Below are 21,155 nucleotides of genomic sequence, written 5' to 3'. Positions count from 1 at the left end.
AGACTATGGGAGCGTGATCTTCAGGGGACTATGGGAGCATGATCTCAGGAGACAATGGGTGCATGATCTTCAGGGGACTATGGGAGAATAATCTTCAGGGGACTATGGGAGCATGATTTTCAGGGGACTATGGGAGCATGATTTTCAGGGGACTATGGGAGCATGATCTTCAGGGTACTATGGGAGCATGTTCTTCATGAGACTATGGAAGCAAGATCTTCAGGAGACAATGGGTGCATGATCTTCAGGAGACAATGAGTGCATGATATTCCAGAGACTATGGGAGCGTGATCTTCAGGGGACTATGGGAGCATGATCTTCAGGGGACTATGGGAGAATGATCTTCAGGGGACTATGGGAGCAGGATTTTCAGGGGACTATGGGAGCAGGTTTTCAGGGGACTATGGGAGCAGGATTTTCAGGGGACTATGGGAGCAGGATCTTCAGGGGACTATGGGAGCATGATCTTCAGGGGACTATGGGAGAATGATCTTCAGGGGACTATGGGAGAATGATCTTTAGGGGACTATGGGAGCAGGATTTTCAGGGGACTATGGGAGCATGATCTTCAGGGGACTATGGGAGCAGGATTTTCAGGGGACTATGGGAGCATGATCTTCAGGGGACTATGGGAGCAGGATTTTCAGGGGACTATGGGAGCATGATGTTCAGGGCACTATGGGAGCAGGATCTTCAGGGGACTATGGGAGCATGATTTTCAGGGGACTATGGGAGCAGGATTTTCAGGGGACTATGAGAGCATGATGTTCAGGACACTATGGGAGCAGGATCTTCAGGGGACTATGGGAGCATGATCTTCAGGGGACTATGGGAGCATGATATTCAGGGGACTATGGGAGCAGGTTTTCAGGGCACTATGGGAGCAGGATCTTCAGGGGACTATGGGAGCATGATCTTCAGGGGACTATGGGATAATGATCTTCAGGGGACTATGGGAGCATGATCTTCAGGGGACTATGGGAGAATGATCTTCATGGGACTATGGGAGCATGATCTTCAGGGCACTATGGGAACAGGATCTTCAGGGGACTATGGGAGCATGATCTTCAGGGGACTATGGGAGCAGGATTTTCAGGGGACTATGGGAGCATGATGTTCAGGGCACTATGGGAGCAGGATCTTCAGGGGACTATGGGAGCATGATCTTCAGGGGACTATGGGAGAATGATCTTCATGGGACTATGGGAGCATGATCTTCAGGGCACTATGGGAGCAGGATCTTCAGGGGACTATGGGAGCATGATCTTCAGGGGACTATGGGAGCAGGATTTTCAGGGGACTATGGGAGCATGATGTTCAGGGCACTATGGGAGCAGGATCTTCAGGGGACTATGGGAGCATGATTTTCAGGGGACAATGGGAGCAGGATTTTCAGGGGACTATGGGAGCATGATGTTCAGGACACTATGGGAGCAGGATCTTCAGGGGACTTATGGGAGCATGATTTTCAGGGGACTATGGGAGCAGGATTTTCAGGGGACTATGGGAGCATGATTTTCAGGGGACTATGGGAGCAGGATCTTCAGGGGACTATGGGAGCATGATTTTCAGGGGACTATGGGTGCATGATTTTCAGGGGACTATGAGAGCATGGTTTTCAGGGGACTATGGGAGCAAGATCTTCAGGGGACTATGGGAGTGTGATATTTGGGGGACTGGGAGCATGATGTTCAGGGGACATTTCGAAAATAAATAATTTCAATCTTTTTGTAAAGTAAAAAACATGAGCTGGCGCACACCAATCATTTTTTTGTGTGTGGAGGTAAACTATAAACTATAAAAATATAGAGTCGCACACTCCATATATAAACTCCCAGTCATTTATTGGGTAAATGACCAATGTTTCAGCATCACTGGGCCTTCTTCAGGGTCAGAATATTTTAGTCAAGAACACCCGATTGGAAAAACCCAAAGCATGTCTTTTATCAAGGAAGAGACATGATAAGGAACTTGACTTTGTGGGCCTTCTCCTTTCTAAGTACAAAACAATCACTTGTGTTGTATGAAAACCAAACATACAGTCAAAGCACAGAAGAACGTTTAAACTATTATTGTTCATTGAACAATAATACACAATGCAATAACTGAAATATACAGACAAGAGTACATAAAGTTAACATAGACAGGGGTATTATGAGTCAGAAGAGAATGTACATTTGTCAAAAAGTATTTTTTGCAAGTACTGTTTTTTTGTTTTTACATTACTAAATAACTTCACCATGATGTTTCACTTATATTTTAAATAAATTAAAGAGGGGTTTGTTCTCCTCCCCTACTTCATCTTATGACTAAAGAATATTCTAAGAAACTCAAGCAAATGAACTATGAAAATGAAAATCGGGGTACATTTAAGAATATTTAAACTACTCTACAATAGCAACAACATTTAAACAGAACACACACAGCCTTCGGGCAATATGAGCTCATGTCAACTGAACATTTCCTTCATAAGACAGATAAACCCAGAGGACGGCACTGGATAGAGTGGGTGTCAAATATTTGATGAAGTCTTTGCTGAAGGGATTGAAATGCCTGGCACTTATTCCACATGCGAGCACAATGATCTGCGAGCTACAAGGATAAATGAGGCTAATTTTGAACAGGCTTCAATAAAGGCGAGGCTTCAGTTCTTCAGATCCATCATGGAGCCGGGGCTGTCTTTTCTAGGCAGAGACTCCCCTTTCCCTCCCCTCGAGCGCCAAGGAAAGGTTTTGCATCAATACAGAGAACAAAACAGATGTGCTTTAGCCTTGTTTGAGCTGCCTGGCTGAGGACATACTCACTCTACATACAGCACACATCTGTCTCCTTATGAAAATGTGAAGAATGGAAGAAAACAGAGTTGGAAAAATATTGTGTCCAGTCCACGCGCACTGGAAAGTCTGACTTGAATGTATGTTGTCTTGTGTGTGAAAAGTGAAATATCTTCCCTTGTGGAAAACGTTAATTATGCACAACCACACCTGTCATTTGGCTGACATGAATTAACCTCTTGTCTCTGTTGTCCTGGTCTTATTTTCAGGTGGTGAGGTTCCGTATACCACCCTGGCCACGAGGATGATGATGGGGGTATGGTGGCTCTTTGCTCTAATCGTCATCTCCTCCTACACGGCCAACCTGGCTGCCTTCCTCACCATCACCCGCATCGAGAACTCTATCCAGTAAGTACCACACCACTACTCCGGGTTGAAGTTTCCCCCAGGTACACATTTAGGATCAGCTTCCCCAAACCTTATCTTAGCCATTAGTGGGGGAAATTCTAAACTGACCCCAGATCAGCATTTAAGGGCAACTTCATCCTTTTCCCACACCACCTCTGTCTTCATCATTGAGTGAAAACTGTCACACAGTACCAGTAATGTTTTACAGGCCAGGGTTGTTAAAATAAGAAGGGACGATATTTGTTTCAACATTTAATTGGGACTAGACTATTGGTTAATGTGGTTTCTTCAACCCACATGCTCATTATGTTACAGACCTTGATGTTAGATACATTTCCATTCAGGATCTGTTATGTTGGATTCATTTCCATTGAGGAACTGTTTTGTTGGATACATTTCCATTCAGGATCTGTTATGTTGGATATATTTCCATTCAGGAACTGTTATGTTGGATATATTTGTGGGTATAGGACATTTTGAAATTAAACTCAGCACCTGTGTGTGTGTGTGTGTGTGTGTGTGTGTGTGTGTGTGTGTGCGTGCGTGCGTGCGTGCGTGCGTGCGTGTGTTCTCTGGCTTACTATCAATCTGTCAGACCTGTGCTGGTTTCCAGAGCACAGACACACACTGATGCACAAGACATGCACACATACAATAGATTTACCTTTACCCAGACATACACACACACACACACACACACACACACACACACACACACACACACACACACACACACACACACACACACACACACACACACACCGCTCAGGACCTCACACTGCAGTTGACAGATTGTGTATATAAATGAATCCCTGTGGGAATATGCAGCCGTCCCACTGGACACAGGCATCAGTTCAAGGTTTAGTTTTGATTGGTTGAATTCCACGTAAAAATCAACGAAAAATGCAAATCCAATCCGTTTTCCAGGTTGATTCAATGTCATCATCCCACTCTTCTCTCTGTATAAACCGGGCAGCCTGCTGTTTTTGGAAAGATAGAGCGTCTGTCATCCCCCCTCCAGGGGCCAGTGAGGTCCTACGTTTTTTAATGTGTGTGGCACAAATCAGATCTATCATCCTGCAGGTGACGTCACCTGTGGCAGGTAACTGTTTTACGAGGACTCCATGGAGGACTCTATGGTGATTTAGGAAGACTAAACTTTGTGCACTGTGCAACGCTAAAAGAAGACTAAAGTTGACCTGGGGGAGTGTGTGTGAGTCAACAGTTAGTAACACTCCTCAACCTCCCACGCATGTCTTTAATAAGCATTTAGTAAGCCTTCTTTCTTTCTGCCGTCTCATCGTCATGACGCGTAAATCCCCACCGCTCGTTGGGCTAATCAGATTCCAGAATGCCTAGCAGTGATATAGTTAATTGTGCTTTGCAAGAAAATCTCATCTCGCTGCTCGATCTCACACACATACAGAGAGAGAGAGAGAGAGAGAGGGGGAGATAGAGAGAGGGAGAGAGGGGGAGATAGAGAGACAGAGAGACAGAGAGAGTTAGAGAGACCCCCCTTTTATTTTTCTACTTGCATGAGATGTCATTAATGAGTCCTTCTCAGATTGCTCCGTTCTACTTCTATGCAGCTAATTAGGATTTCCATAAATTTCAATGTATTATCTTTAATGTGTAGACTCTTCTGGGGTCATTACTGGAATAATTAGAGCCTAAATTCCACACCCAGGGGCCTGTTGTTTTAAAGAGGAGGGATGTGCTGCCTCAGTCAGGAAACCTTGCACGATTTATGTAATGTGCTTTGAGGGGGGGGGGGGGGGGTGCTGTGATTTTTTAATTAGATGGTCTGTGATCTGATAAAAGTTTGATTACCATTTCGTCGAGTTTGGGAAGTGGAGCTCTCACATCTCTACCCTCTTTAGTCCTCATTCACATTTCAATCTATCTCTATCTATAGATAAGGGCTCTATAGGAAGGAGCCATATAGATTGTCTTAATAGCTATTTGCTCTGGCATCTATAGATGCCCTCTATAGTATAGATCATTGAGTCAATGAAGCTGAATGGCTTGGCACAGTGACAAGATGAAATATACATATATTTAAGTAATAATACTCTGAGGCAGGGCTGTGGCGGTCATGAAATTTTGTCAGCCGGTGATTATCAATCAAATAACTGCCGGTCTCATGGTAATTGACCATTAATTAAAATAAACACTGAGGAGGACCTTTGGAACGTCCACATTTTAAAAAGTATAATAAATCCAATTAATATAGCCCTACACCATCACAGGAAATCCATGCTTTATTTTAGACGGGTCGAAATATACATGATGTAGTCTATTTCAGAAGGACATACTCTTGTGTTGTCCTTATGTTAGGTCCTGATCTGGCTATGCCATGATATGGCTGTGGCCTACACCAGTTCATTTAGCGGACAAGATTTGCTGATAATTCCGTGGCATTATTTTTTATTATTATATTATATGAAGAATACAATTGAACATAGATAAATATAATAGAAAGGATATTTTCTACAAATGATTTCCAAGGAAGTGTGCACATGCAGCTATTCTGTGTTGAGAGGTTAACTATATTCTTCATTTAGAGTTATTTATGCAACTTTAGTTGTGATACAAACGTTGGGCTATATGTTTAGATTTTTAATACATTCTAAGGGTGCATGATATGACTCTAATGATGAAGGCATGATTTGTTGTTTTTTTGCGCAGGCTGCACACATCAGTCTCTCATTCACAATTATACAAGCACTTGATAATATTCTCACCAGGCCTCGAATTTCTCGTCGGCATCCCCCTTGTGTGGCCATAATGCCCCCTATGAAATCCATGACTTTTGCAGTCAAAGTGGCATTTGTGCCCTTAAGCTGATTATAATCATTGTCATTCCCTTCTCCCAACTGCCTTGCTCCGAAGCACCTCTCACTCACATACATGGCTCTCTCAGATATCTCAATTCTTATTAGCCAATGCCCATCACTTGATCGTGTCCTTCTCGCAGCTAAGTAGGCTACAAGTGAAGACAGAAACATCAGAGACACAACGGAAAGGAGCATATTGAAGATGTTAAAGGAACTGGCCAGGTTTACTTTTTGTCAACCAACAAGATGAGTAACGAACAGCAAAAAGCAGTAGCCTATGTCAATCTATTATCCCCCATAGTACAAAAGTTGACATATTCTATTGGTCAACTTCGTCTTCTGTGCAAGAAATAAATATTCCAAATATATACTGAACAGTTGTGGGATTCGATAGATCCCAAATTAATACAACCACTAGCATAAAAAAAACTTTTAATAGCAATGAGGCTGATGCAACAGATCAGAAAGTTTAGCTTAAAATGTTGATAAACTATTAGGCAGTGGTGAAAAATGACCCAATTGTCATACTTGAGTAAAAGTAAAGATACCTTAATTACTCAAGTAAAAGTGAAAGTCACCCAGTAAAATACTACTTGAGTAAAAGTGATAAATGTTAAATGTAAATGTAAAGTAAAAGTATTTTGGATTTAAATATATTTAATTATCAAAAGTAAATGTAATTGCTCAAAAGTAAAAGTATAAATCATTTAAAATTCCTTATATTAAGCAAATCAGATGGCACCACTGTTCTTGTTTTTGAAATTTACGGATAGTCAGGGGCACACTCCAACACTCAAACATCAAAGCATTTGGGTTTAGTGAGTCCGCCAGATCAGAGGCCGTAGGGATGACCAGGGATGTTCTCTGTTTAGTGAGTCCGCCAGATCAGAGGCAGTAGGGATGACCAGGGATGTTCTCTGTTTAGTGAGTCCGCCAGATCAGAGGCCGTAGGGATGACCAGGGATGTTCTCTGTTTAGTGAGTCTGCCAGATCAGAGGCAGTAGGGATGACCAGGATGTTCTCCTGATAAGCGTGTGAATTGAACCATTTCCCTGTCCTGCTAAGCATTCAAAATGTAACAAGTACTTTTGGTGTCAGGGAAAATTTCTGGAGTAAAAAGTACATTATTTTCTTCAGGAATATAGTGAAGTAAAAGTTGTCAAAAATAGAAATAGTAAAGTACAGATGGACTAAAAAACTACTTAAGTAGTACTTTAAATTATTTTTACTGAAGTAATTTCCACCACTGCTATTAGGCTATTTCTTCACATTATAAGCGCAACAATGCTAAAAGCGTGAATGTTCCAACATGCAACCAATTAGTGGGAAAAGACTGTTCTCAAAAGTGACCGCAAATGCATGTAATGCTTTATTATAAAGGTGTATTGTTATGGTGAAAACTATCTTCCCCAAATGTATTCTCTACACCGATTGTAAAGCGGATTAATATGCTTCATTTTTATATGTTATTTGGCCACTTTAGTTGTGATACAAACCTTATCTAAACATATAGGCCTATGGGATAGGCTACATGTGTGACTATGATCTGATAAAGTCGCAAAAGAAAAAAAGGCATGCGCTGTTTCTTGCCCTACTGTACATCCTGGGCATCATTCACAAGTGATAATACATCATTCACAAGTGATAATACATCATTCACAAGTGATAATACATCATTCACAAGTGATAATACATCATTCACAAGTGATAATACATCATTCACAAGTGATAATACATCATTTGTAACGGCGTTCGTCTGTTGAAGGAGAGTCGGACCAAAATGCAGCGTGGTTAGTTCGATACATGTTTAATGAAGACAAATCACGAACAATACAAAAACAACAAACGGAACGTGAAAACCTATACAGCCTGTCTGGTGCTAACTAACACAAAGACAGGAACAATCACCCACAAAATACACAGTGAAACCCAGGCTACCTAAATATGGTTCCCAATCAGAGACAACGAGAATCACCTGACTCTGATTGAGAACCGCCTCAGGCAGCCAAGCCTAATCTAGACACCCCTACTCAGCCGCAATCCCAATACCTACTAAACCCCAATACAAAAACACACCACAACATAAACCCATGTCACACCCTGGCCTGAACAAATAATTAAAGAAAACACAAAATACTAAGACCAAGGCGTGACATCATTCACAAGTGATAATAAATCATTCACAAGTGATAGGCTAATATTGTCACCCATTAGACTATTCTTAATATAATCTTGTCTTTACATATACTAAATAATATGTGTGAAATTAGTTTTGATTTAGAATGGACCATTATCATGCACCTTGCCAACCAGGTAGGCTATGCTCCTGTTGTAAAGCGAAACAATGTGCTTAATATGAGGAAAGTTGAGAAGGTAGGCTACTAATGACCATCAGTAGCATGTAGAGCTTGGAGAAGCCTAGTTACCATGACTAAACGGTCACATGGAATTTGACTGCGGTCATGACTTGTTACTGCCAGTGTGGCAGTAATACAGTCCCCGTAACAGCCCTACTCTGAATATGAAATAACAAATGATTGTTCAAAACTGAATTTTGTGGACGATTTGTGAATCCTGTAGGAGGAGAGTGGAGCTGAAGCAGCAGAGCAGGGTCGGAACAGAACGTGTGAACAGTAGATAGATAGGACTTGGCAGACACTGTGGGCGGATTGATAAAAGAGGTGAGATGGAGGACTGTGGATTTGTTTCAGAAAAAAAAGAAAAAGAAAAAAGAAAAAGAGAGAGAATAGAAGAGATGAGATGAGCGAGATGAGATGTAGCAGAAGGATGAGTATGAGGATGGACTGAGGCAAAAAGGGATTTAGAGGACGGAGCACTCTCTGTCTCTCTCTCTCCGTCATAACCCAATCTCACACCACAGATGTCATATTTTCTGCTTTACTACAGACGGCAATAAAATACCTGAGCAGTTTCCTTCCTCTCCGGCAACTGAGTTAGGAAGGACGCTTGTATCTTCGTAGTGACTGGGTGTGTTGAAAGTGTAATTAATAACTTCAACATGCTCAAAGGGATATTCAAAGTGTGCTTTTATACCCATCTACCAATATGTGCCCTTTCTTTGCGAGGCACTGGAAAACCTCCTGGTCTTTGTCGTTGAGTCTGTGTTTAAAATTCACTGCTCGAACAGGGATCTTACAGATAATTGCATGTGTGGGGTACGCTATTAATGCATACAGATTCCATGCAACTTATTATGTGACTTGTTCAGCACAGTTTTACTCCTGAGCTTATTTAGGCTTGCCATAACAACGGGGTTGAATACTTGACTCGACATTTCAGCTTTTCATTTCTAATAATAAAGTATGATTAGTGTCATTCCACTTTGACATTATGGGGTATAGTGTAGGTCAGTGAATGTTTTTTTCTACATTTAATTCATTTTAATTCATTTTAAATTCAGGCTGTAACTCAACAAAAAGTGGAAAAATTCAAGGGGTGTAAATACTTTCTGAAGGCACTGTATATATACACAGGGTACCCGTTCTGAGTCGATGTGCAGGGGTACGAGGTAAATGAGGTAGATATGTGCAAATAACTAGGAATATAAAGTGACATATAATAAATAGTAGCAGCAGCGTATGTGATGAATCAAAAAAGTTAGTGCAAAAAGAGGTAAATTCAGATAGTCCGGGTAGCTATTTGGTTAACTATTTAGCAGTCTATTTAGCAGTCTATTTAGCAGTCTATTTAGCAGTCTATTTAGCAGTCTTACGTCTTGGGGGTAGAAGCTGTTCCCTGTTTGTTCCAGATTTGTTTCATCATTACCGCTTGCGGTGGGTGCGGTAACAGAGTGAACAGTCTATGACTAGGGTCTGGAGTCTTTGACAATATTTTGGGATTTCCTCTAAAACCGCCTGGTATAGAGTTCCTGGATGGCAGGAAGCTCGGCTCCAGTGATGTACTGGGCTGTACACACTACCCTCTGTAGCTCCTTCCGGTCGGGTGCCGAGCAGTTGCCATACCAAGCGGTGATGCAGCCAGTCAAGATGCTCTCAATGGTGCAGCTGTAGACATTTTTGAGGATCTGAGGGCTTATGCCAAATCTTTTCAGCCTCCTGAGGGGAAATCTCTTCATAACTGTGTTGGTGTGTATGGACCATGCTAGATCCTTACTGATTTGGACACCAAGGAACTTGAAGCTCTGACCTACTCCACTACAGCCCTGTCAATGTGAGTGGGGGTGTGCTTGGCCAACCATTTCCTGTAGTCTACGATCAGTTAATTTTTCTTGCGGACATTGACTGAGAGGTTGTTGTTCTGGCACTACACTGCTAGGTCTCTGACCTCCGTATAGGCTGTCTCATCGTCTACCACTGTTGTGTCGTCGGGCAAACTTAATGATGGTGTTAGAGTCCTGCGCGGCCGCACATCCTTGGGTCTGCAGGAATTACATCCTTGGGTCTACAGGAAGCACATCCTTGGGTCTACAGGAATTACATCCTTGGGTCTACAGGAAGCACATCCTTGGGTCTACAGGAAGTACATCCTTGGGTCTACAGGGGACTAAGCACGCACACCTGGGGGTGGCTCGTCAGGATGTCCAGGAACCAGTTTCAGAGGGAAGTGTTCAGTTCCAGGGTCCTTAGCTTAGTGATGAGCTTGGAGGGTACTATTGTGTTGAATGCTGAGCTGTAGTCAATGAACAGCATTCTCATATAGGTGTTCTTCTTATCCATGTGTAAAAGGGCAGTCTGGAGTGCAATAGAGATTGCGAGATATGCGAATTGGAGTGGGTCCAGGGTGTCTTGGTAATGGTGTTGATGTGAGCCATGACCAGCCTTTCAAAGCATGTCATGTCTACAGACGTGAGTGCTACGGGGATATAGTCATTTAGACAGGTTACCTTGGCATTCTTGGGAACAAGGACTATGTTGGTCTGCTTGAAACATGTACGTATTACAGGCGGGGTCAGGCAGAGGTTGAAAATGTCAGTGAAGACACTTGCCAGCTGGTCAGCGCATTGCTCTCAGTACGTGTCCTGGTAATCCGTCTGAATGTTAACCTGTTTAAAGGTCTTACTCAAATCGGCTATGGAGAGCATGATCACACAGTCGTCCTGAACAGCTGTTACTGTCATGCATGGTTCAGTGTTGCTTGCCTCGAGCATAGAAGGCATTTAGCTTGTCTAGTAGGCTTGCGTCCCTGGGCAGTTTGCGGCTGGGTTTCCCTATATAATTCGTGATAATTTGCCAGCCCTGCCACAGCCGACAAGCATCAGAGCCAGTGTAGTAGGATTCCATCTTGTCCTGTATTGACGCTTTGCCTGTTTGATGGATTGTCGGACACTGCTACCATGAGTACAGATAGTCCTGAATGAATCATGAATAATGATGAGTGAGAAAGTTACAGACACAAAAATATCATACCCCCAAGACATTTTAACCTCTCACCATTACAATAACAGGGGTGGTTAGTATTTTTTGACGGTATGATATGTGTGTGTCTGTCAATTTCTCACTCATGATTAATCACAATTTATTCATGATTATCTGTAATCATGGTAGCATTCACATTAATGAAGAAGTGTTAAGAAACAAATTATATTCTTATTTACAATAAAAGTCACTACAAAATGACAAAATATATTATTTACCATTAATTTCTATTGGGCACAAAATAATCTGAAACAACCAAAACAAACAGCAAATGCATCCAGCAAGTGTGTAGAGTCACCAGCTTGATGTAGTCATCGGAAAGGGAGATACCTAGTTAGTTGTACAACTGAACGCATTCAACTGAAATGTGTCTTCCACATTTGACCCAACCCCTCTGAATCAGGGAGGTGCGGGGGCTGCCTTAGGCGACATCCACGTCATCTGTGCACGGGGAACAGTGGGTTAACTGCCTTGCTCAGGGGCAGAATGACAGGTTTTAACTTTGTCAGCTTGGGGATTCAACCCAGGAACCTTTTGGTTACTGGCCCAATGCTCCTACTCGCCAGGCTACCTGCCGCCCCATTGTGTGCAATAAATATGAGACCAAACACTTTCCACTACTTTAATACACATAAGTTCAATTGTCCCAATATAGGGGGACTATGTACAAAAAGTGCTATAATATCTAAACGGTTCACTATATGGATGAAAATGCTCTCAAATTAAAGCTGACATTCTGCACTTTAACCTCATATTTATTGTATAATTTAAAACCCAGAGCCAAAACATCAAAAAATACTTTTGGAGCTCACTGTATGTCATTGTGTCTCAATGTAATCAAGGTATAAAAGTATTGTTGTTTTCAAATCCAATCTAATTTTGGGCTTAGTTGTGGTTGTGCAGTGTAAAAATAATAAGAATAATTTTCCGCCTGACTATTCGCTCAGACAAAAATCGTCCCGTGGCTGAATCTAGTTCCCTCCCTAGAAAATGTGTTAGCTTCCTGTACAAATGATCTCTAAAGACAGTCACAAAGGCAATAATCAAGTGATGTTAAGTCCATTTCCTTGTTCAATGAACAGCTCGGCTAAAGGTAATTGGTAGTGGGACAAACAAAAACACAGGCCAAGATGACAGAGGAGCTGAAGAGGGATGCCTTAATAGATGTTCAGGTTTAGACGCCAGACTGATAAGCTTTGTCCCAAACTGCACCCTATTCCCTATCTAACGCACTACTTAACTAGAGCCCTATGGTCAATTGTAGTGCACGACATAACAAGCAGGGGGCCATTTGGGACCGTGGTCTGCCACTCCCGCACCCACCCCACCATCACACTCAACCTATCTCCATGTAGCTACACATTACCTAAGGAGAATCTCCCCTTAAACATTTGGCGGCAAAGATCATTAAAACCTTCAAAGGGGTTTGAGAGTAGCTGGAGAGAGTGGGGGGATGGATTGAGGGAGTGAAAGGGGGGGAGTATGCTTATGTAACAGTATTCAATAGTAATCCTCTTAAGGTAAAATATCTCCCAAAAATATAAATAACTTGTATTAAGCCTTTTTGGGGGTTAAAATAAGCACATCTGCCAATGATGTTAAAGAATTTATCTTGGTAAGAAGAAACAAAAACCCACATTTAAAGTGAATTATCACTCAATTAAGATATTTAGGTTTGCTTAGATTTCACTTTTTGCAGCGTAAAATTCTTGACAGCCTTAATAATGACAGAAGAGTCATAGTAGTGATGGTAACAACAAACGTTTTAGGGATGGTAGCAACAAAACAGAAGTGTTATAGTAGTGATGGTAACAACAGACGTTTTAGGGATGGTAGCAACAGAAGTGTTATAGTAGTGATGGTAGCAACAGAAGAGTCTTAGTAGTGATGGTAGCAACAGAAGTGTTATAGTAGTGATGGTAACAACAGAAGAGTCATAGTAGTGATGGTAGCAACAGAAGTGTTATAGTAGTGATGGTATCAACAGAAGAGTCTTAGTAGTGATGGTAACAACAGAAGTGTCTTAGTAGTGATGGTAACAACAGAAGAGTCATAGTAGTGATGGTAACAACAGAAGAGTCATAGGAGTGATGGTAACAACAGAAGAGTCATATTAGTGATGGTAACAACATAAGAGTCTTAGTAGTGATGGTAACAACAGAATAGTCATAGTAGTGATGGTAACAACAAAAGCTTTTTAATAGTGATGGTAACAACATAAGAGTCTTAGTAGTGATGGTAACAGAAGAGTCATAGTAGTGATGGTAACAACAGAAAAGTCATAGTAGTGATGGTAACAACAAAAGTGTTTTAATAGTGATGGTAACAACATAAGAGTCTTAGTAGTGATGGTAACAACAGAAGTGTCATAGTAGTGATGGTAACAACAGAAGAGTAATAGTAGTGATGGTAACAACAGAAGAGTCATAGTAGTGATGGTAACAACAGAAGAGTCATAGTAGTGATGGTAACAACATAAGAGTCTTAGTAGTGATGGTAACAACAGAATAGTCATAGTAGTGATGGTAACAACAAAAGCTTTTTAATAGTGATGGTAACAACATAAGAGTCTTAGTAGTGATGGTAACAACAGAAGAGTCATAGTAGTGATGGTAACAGAAGAGTCATAGTAGTGATGGTAACAACAGAAAAGTCATAGTAGTGATGGTAACAACAAAAGCTTTTTAATAGTGATGGTAACAACATAAGAGTCTTAGTAGTGATGGTAACAACAGAAGAGTCCTAGTAGTGATGGTAACAACAGACGTTTAATAGTAGTGATGGTAGCAACAGAAGTGTTATAGTAGTGATGGTAAGAACATAAGAGTCTTAGTAGTGATGGTAACAACAGAAGAGTCCTAGTAGTGATGGTAACAACAGACGTTTAATAGTAGTGATGGTAACAACAGAAGAGTCATAGTAGTGATGGTAGCAACAGAGGTGTTATAGTAGTGATGGTAACAACAGAAGAGTCTTAGTAGTGATGGTAACAACAGAAGTGTCATAGTAGTGATGGTAAACACATAAGAGTCTTAGTAGTGATGGTAACAACAGAAGAGTCATAGTAGTGATGGTAACAACAGAAGAGTCATAGGAGTGATGGTAACAACAGAAGAGTCATATTAGTGATGGTAACAACATAAGAGTCTTAGTAGTGATGGTAACAACAGAATAGTCATAGTAGTGATGGTAACAACAAAAGCTTTTTAATAGTGATGGTAACAACATAAGAGTCTTAGTAGTGATGGTAACAGAAGAGTCATAGTAGTGATGGTAACAACAGAAAAGTCATAGTAGTGATGGTAACAACAAAAGCGTTTTAATAGTGATGGTAACAACATAAGAGTCTTAGTAGTGATGGTAACAACAGAAGTGTCATAGTAGTGATGGTAACAACAGAAGAGTAATAGTAGTGATGGTAACAACAGAAGAGTCATAGTAGTGATGGTAACAACAGAAGAGTCATAGTAGTGATGGTAACAACATAAGAGTCTTAGTAGTGATGGTAACAACAGAAGAGTCATAGTAGTGATGGTAACAACAGAATAGTCATAGTAGTGATGGTAACAACATAAGAGTCTTAGTAGTGATGGTAACAACATAAGAGTCTTAGTAGTGATGGTAACAACAGAAGAGTCATAGTAGTGATGGTAACAGAAGAGTCATAGTAGTGATGGTAACAACAGAAAAGTCATAGTAGTGATGGTAACAACAGATGTTTAATAGTAGTGACGGTAACAACAGATGTTTAATAGTAGTGATGGTAACAACAGACGTTTAATAGTAGTGATGGTAACAACAGACGTTTAATAGTAGTGATGGTAACAACAGACGTTTAATAGTAGTGATGGTAACAACAGACGTTTAATAGTAGTGATGGTAACAACAGACATTTAATAGTAGTGATGGTAACAACAGACGTTTAATAGTAGTGACGGTGACAACAGAAGCTTTATAGTAGTGATGGTAACAACAGACGTTTAATAGTAGTGATGGTAACAACAGACGTTTAACCGTAGTGATGGTAACAACAGACGTTTAATAGTAGTGATGGGAACAACAGGCGTTTAATAGTAGTGATGGTAACAACAGACGTGTAATAGTAGTGATGGGAACAACAGCAGCTTTATAGTAGTGATGGTAACAACAGACGTTTAATAGTAGTGATGGGAACAACAGCAGCTTTATAGTAGTGATGGTAACAACAGACGTTTAATAGTAGTGATGGTAACAACAGACGTTTAATAGTAGTGATGGTAACAACAGACGTTTAATAGTAGTGATGGTAACAACAGACGTTTAATAGTAGTGACGGTGACAACAGAAGCTTTATAGTAGTGATGGTAACAACAGACGTTTAACCGTAGTGATGGTAACAACAGACGTTTAATAGTAGTGATGGTAACAACAGACGTTTAACCGTAGTGATGATAACAACAGACGTTTAATAGTAGTGATGGGAACAACAGATGTTTAATAGTAGTGATGGTAACAACAGACGTGTAATAGTAGTGATGGGAACAACAGCAGCTTTATAGTAGTGATGGTAACAACAGACGTTTAATAGTAGTGATGGGAACAACAGCAGCTTTATAGTAGTGATGGTAACAACAGACGTTTAATAGTAGTGATGGTAACAACAGACGTTTAATAGTAGTGATGGGAACAACAGACGTTTAATAGTAGTGATGGTAACAACAGACGTTTTATAGTAGCGACGGTGACAACAGAAGCTTTATAGTAGTGATGGTAACAACAGACGTTTAATAGTAGTGATGGTGATACACTTGTTGTTCTCCTAATTACATCGGTGGCTTCTGTTAAAGCAATTTGACAAACAAACAGACATTAGTCCCAGTCATGTTTTTTTATTACAGTTGTAAATGGTGAGTGTTTGAAGACTGTAGCATTGTAATTAAAATACCTTCATTTCTCTTGAGGTGGAGATGGTATGACTCTACTGACTAGTGCTTTTATGACATCCCTCCATTATACCCCTTTTAGTGGAACTACAGGGAGCTTCTTAACAGTTGGTTCGCTGGCTTACCCTAAATTAGCTTCAAGTTATGATCTCGGCACTGACTCTGTGTGTGGTGCCTCGGTAGGTGTGTGGGTGTGGAGTCTGATTTTTTAAACTTCAAGTGTAGTTCCATGTCAACCCCATGTCCTAATGTATGTATGTGTACATGGTGAACTACATTTCCCATAACCTCCCCCTTCTGTCTCTCTCTATAGGTCTCTACAAGACCTTTCCAAGCAGACAGAGTTGCCGTACGGGACGGTGTTGGACTCGGCTGTGTATGAGCAGGTGCGCAGTAAGGCCATGAACCCCTTTGAGAGGGACCCTATGTACTCCCAGATGTGGCGCATGATCAACCGCACCGGAGGGGCCGAAAACAACGTGGACGAGTCCAAGGAGGGCATCCGCAAGGTACACCACTTTACATGGTCTACACCAGGCCTGCCCAACCCGCTTCCTGGAGATCTACTGTCCTGTAGGTTTTCAGTCCAACCCTCTTCCTGGAGATCTACTGTCCTGTAGGTTTTCAGCCCAACCCTCTTCCTGGAGATCTTCCGTCCTGTAGGTTTTCAGTCCAACCCTAATTTAGCATATATGATTCAGCTAGCTAACGTCTTGTTTAGCAGCTAATTAGTAGAATCAGTTGTGTTAAATTAAGGTTGGACTGAAAACCCACAGGATGGTAGATCTCCAGGAAGAGGGTTGAGACTGAAACCTCACAGGATGGTAGATCTCCAGGAAGAGGGTTGGACTGAAAACCCACAGGATGGTAGATCTCCAGGAAGAGGGTTGGACTGAAAACCCACAGGATGGTAGATCTCCAGGAAGAGGGTTGGACTGAAAACCCACAGGATGGTAGATCTCCAGGAAGAGGGTTGGACATAACCCCACAGGATGGTAGATCTCCAGGAAGAGGGTTGGGCAGCTCTGGTCTATGACATTTAGCAGATGATTTTATCCAATGGTACGTACAGTACAGTGAGTGAGTATATATTGGTATGTGTACAGGTACATAAATGTGTCATTTATTATCTCTCAATATAAACGTATAATTGTATAGATCCTCCCTGGTGTTCTTTTATTTTCGTATAAAATATTTTCATTCGTAAATTGGAACCGACATAGGTTGCCCTTTGGGTTGCACACTATTCCCTATTTAGTGCACTACTTTTGACCAGGACTCATAGGGCTCTGGTTTAAAGCAGTATACTATATAGAGAGTAGGTTGCCATTTGGAATGCACACTTGGTAGCAGCAATTAAAGCGATGGTAAATTAGTGAATTATGGCTTCAAGCCTTCGTCTCCTCGACATAAAGATTATTAGGGCTGAATAGCTTGGTTTCATGAATTAGTCAGCGTTTTGTTGAGATGATCAGCACTCCCAGGTGCTCAGATAAATATTGCATGACAGGGGTGATACCCCCGGAGTAGCAGACAAGAACAACAACTATGAAGCTTAATGCAAGCCGTCATTCCCACTGCACTCTTACTCTCCATGTATTTGTCTCTCTTATTATCTCCCCCCCTCCCTCCCTTTATCACCGGGCTGTAGGCTCAACATCTCCCTCTAGTGGAATATTGGTGTCCCTGACTCGATCCCATGCAGGACCAGTTTGTCTCTCTTATTATCTCCCCCTCCCTCCCTTTATCACCGGGCTGTAGGCTCAACATCTCCCTCTAGTGGAATATTGGTGTCCCTGACTCGATCCCATGCAGGACCAGTTTGTCTCTCTTATTATCTCCCCCCCCCCCCCTTTATCACCGGGCTGTAGGCTCAACATCTCCCTCTAGTGGAATATTGGTGTCCCTGACTCGATCCCATGCAGGACCAGTTTGTCTCTCTTATTATCTCCCCCCCCTCCCTCCCTTTATCACCGGGCTGTAGGCTCAACATCTCCCTCTAGTGGAATATTGGTGTCCCTGACTCGATCCCATGCAGGACCAGTTTGTCTCTCTTATTATCTCCCCCCCTCCCTCCCTTTATCACCGGGCTGTAGGCTCAACATCTCCCTCTAGTGGAATATTGGTGTCCCTGACTCGATCCCATGCAGGACCAGTTTGTCTCTCTTATTATCTCCCCCCCCTCCCTCCCTTTATCACCGGGCTGTAGGCTCAACATCTCCTCTAGTGGAATATTGGTGTCCCTGACTCGATCCCATGCAGGACCAGTTTGTCTCTCTTATTATCTCCCCTCTCCCTCCCTTTATCACCGGGCTGTAGGCTCAACATCTCCCTCTAGTGGAATATTGGTGTCCCTGACTCGATCCCATGCAGGACCAGTTTGTCTCTCTTATTATCTCCCCCTCCCTCCCTTTATCACCGGGCTGTAGGCTCAACATCTCCCTCTAGTGGAATATTGGTGTCCCTGACTCGATCCCATGCAGGACCAGTTTGTCTCTCTTATTATCTCCCCCTCCCTCCCTTTATCACCGGGCTGTAGGCTCAACATCTCCCTCTAGTGGAATATTGGTGTCCCTGACTCGATCCCATGCAGGACCAGTTTGTCTCTCTTATTATCTCCCCCCCTCCCTCCCTTTATCACCGGGCTGTAGGCTCAACATCTCCCTCTAGTGGAATATTGGTGTCCCTGACTCGATCCCATGCAGGACCAGTTTGTCTCTCTTATTATCTCCCCCCCCTCCCTCCCTTTATCACCGGGCTGTAGGCTCAACATCTCCCTCTAGTGGAATATTGGTGTCCCTGACTCGATCCCATGCAGGACCAGTTTGTCTCTCTTATTATCTCCCCCTCCCTCCCTTTATCACCGGGCTGTAGGCTCAACATCTCCCTCTAGTGGAATATTGGTGTCCCTGACTCGATCCCATGCAGGACCAGTTTGTCTCTCTTATTATCTCCCCCTCCCTCCCTTTATCACCGGGCTGTAGGCTCAACATCTCCCTCTAGTGGAATATTGGTGTCCCTGACTCGATCCCATGCAGGACCAGTTTGTCTCTCTTATTATCTCCCCCCTCCCTCCCTTTATCACCGGGCTGTAGGCTCAACATCTCCCTCTAGTGGAATATTGGTGTCCCTGACTCGATCCCATGCAGGACCAGTTTGTCTCTCTTATTATCTCCCCCCTCCCTCCCTTTATCACCGGGCTGTAGGCTCAACATCTCCCTCTAGTGGAATATTGGTGTCCCTGACTCGATCCCATGCAGGACCAGTTTGTCTCTCTTATTATCTCCCCCCCCTCCCTCCCTTTATCACCGGGCTGTAGGCTCAACATCTCCCTCTAGTGGAATATTGGTGTCCCTGACTCGATCCCATGCAGGACCAGTTTGTCTCCTAACCCAGAATCCTTCTATTTTTTTTTGTGCCTTTTTTAAAGGTTTTGTTTAATTCCGTTTCTCTGTTTGGTTTCAAGCGGTATCTCTGGAAATCACTATCTTTTGTCAGGAGGGCCAGTGACTCCAGCAGCCCTCCTTTGGTCCCCTATAGTTTGTTTTGTGGATCTCGTTTTTCTTCTCGTATCCTATGTCCTGTCGGTCGAGTGCTGACAGTTCTGTGTTCCACACACTGTCAATAAACCTCTCAGAATCTAAGTCCCAGGCAGTATGGATTTTCTCCCCAACACTGTTCAGATTGCAATCATTGTAGCAGAATAGTATTATCTGTCAGAGCCACTGTGTTTATCTTATCGGGAATATATAGCAGAGCCCTGAAGGACGTTACGTTAGGGGTAGCAATGCCAATCTCTGCCACTTCAGTCTAAACTCAGAACGTTCAATAGACTTTTAGATTCCACATCTATTCTTGATATCGTAGCCATTTGCAATATAAGCTCAGAACATTCAATACTCTTGTATATGATCCACCTGTTCTTGATATCACAGCCATTTGCCTAGTAGGATGTGAATGCCAATCAATGTTATGCGATGTTATTGCAGTCCATAGGGAACCATACTTCTGTGTAAGGTTTTCACTGATATTTCATCGACATACATAAAATTCCCTTTCATTAGTAAAAAAAAAAAACTGTACACACTTTTAACACGGATAAATACAGTGCATCTGGAAAGTATTCCGACCCCTTAACTTTTTACACATTTTGTTACGTTACAGCCTTATTCTAAAAGGGATTACATTAATTGTTTTGCTCATCAATCTACACACAATACCCCATAATGACAAAGTGAAAACAGGTTTTTAGAATTTTTTGCAAATTTATTAAAAATAAAAAACATACCTTATTTACATGTGTATTCAGAACCTTTGTTATGACACTTGAAATTGAGCTCAGGTGCATCCTGTTTCCAATGATCATCTTTAAGATGTTTCTACAACTTGATTGGAGTCCACCTGTGGTAAATTCAATTGATTGGACATGATTTGGAAAGACACACACCTGTCTATATAAGGTCCCACAGTTAACAGTACATGTCAGAGCAAAAACCAAGCCATGAGGTCGAAGGAATTGTCCGTAGAGCTCCGAGACAGGATTGTGTCGCGGCACAGATCTGGGGAAGGGTACAAATAACTTTCTGCAGCATTGAAGGTCCCCAAGAACGCAGTGGCCTCCATCATTCTTAAATGGAAGACGTTTGGAACCACCAAGACTCTTCCTAGAGCTGGCCGCCCAGCCAAACTAGGAAATCGGGGGAAAGGGGTCTTGGTCAGGGAGGTGACCAAGAACCGAATGTTAATTTTGACAGAGCCCCAGAGTTCCTCTGTGGAGATGTGAGAACCTTCCAGAGGGACAATCATCTCTGCAGCACT

General features: G+C 42.2%; 1 protein-coding gene across 1 annotated transcript in view; it reads left to right on the top strand.

The window, feature by feature from the left end:
• The window catches only part of LOC115111156 (glutamate receptor ionotropic, delta-2-like), a 209,404-nt gene that overhangs the window by 128,919 nt on the left and 59,330 nt on the right, over window positions 1–21,155 (top strand). The window contains exons 7-8 of the mRNA XM_065011130.1: window positions 3,044–3,182; window positions 16,651–16,846. Coding sequence (XP_064867202.1) covers window positions 3,044–3,182; window positions 16,651–16,846 — 335 coding nt within the window. The remainder of the gene's footprint in view (window positions 1–3,043; window positions 3,183–16,650; window positions 16,847–21,155) is intronic.

Source organism: Oncorhynchus nerka, linkage group LG27, assembly GCF_034236695.1.
Source record: "Oncorhynchus nerka isolate Pitt River linkage group LG27, Oner_Uvic_2.0, whole genome shotgun sequence".
Taxonomy (NCBI): Eukaryota; Metazoa; Chordata; class Actinopteri; order Salmoniformes; family Salmonidae; genus Oncorhynchus; species Oncorhynchus nerka.
This window is presented reverse-complemented; position numbering and strand designations above follow the sequence as displayed.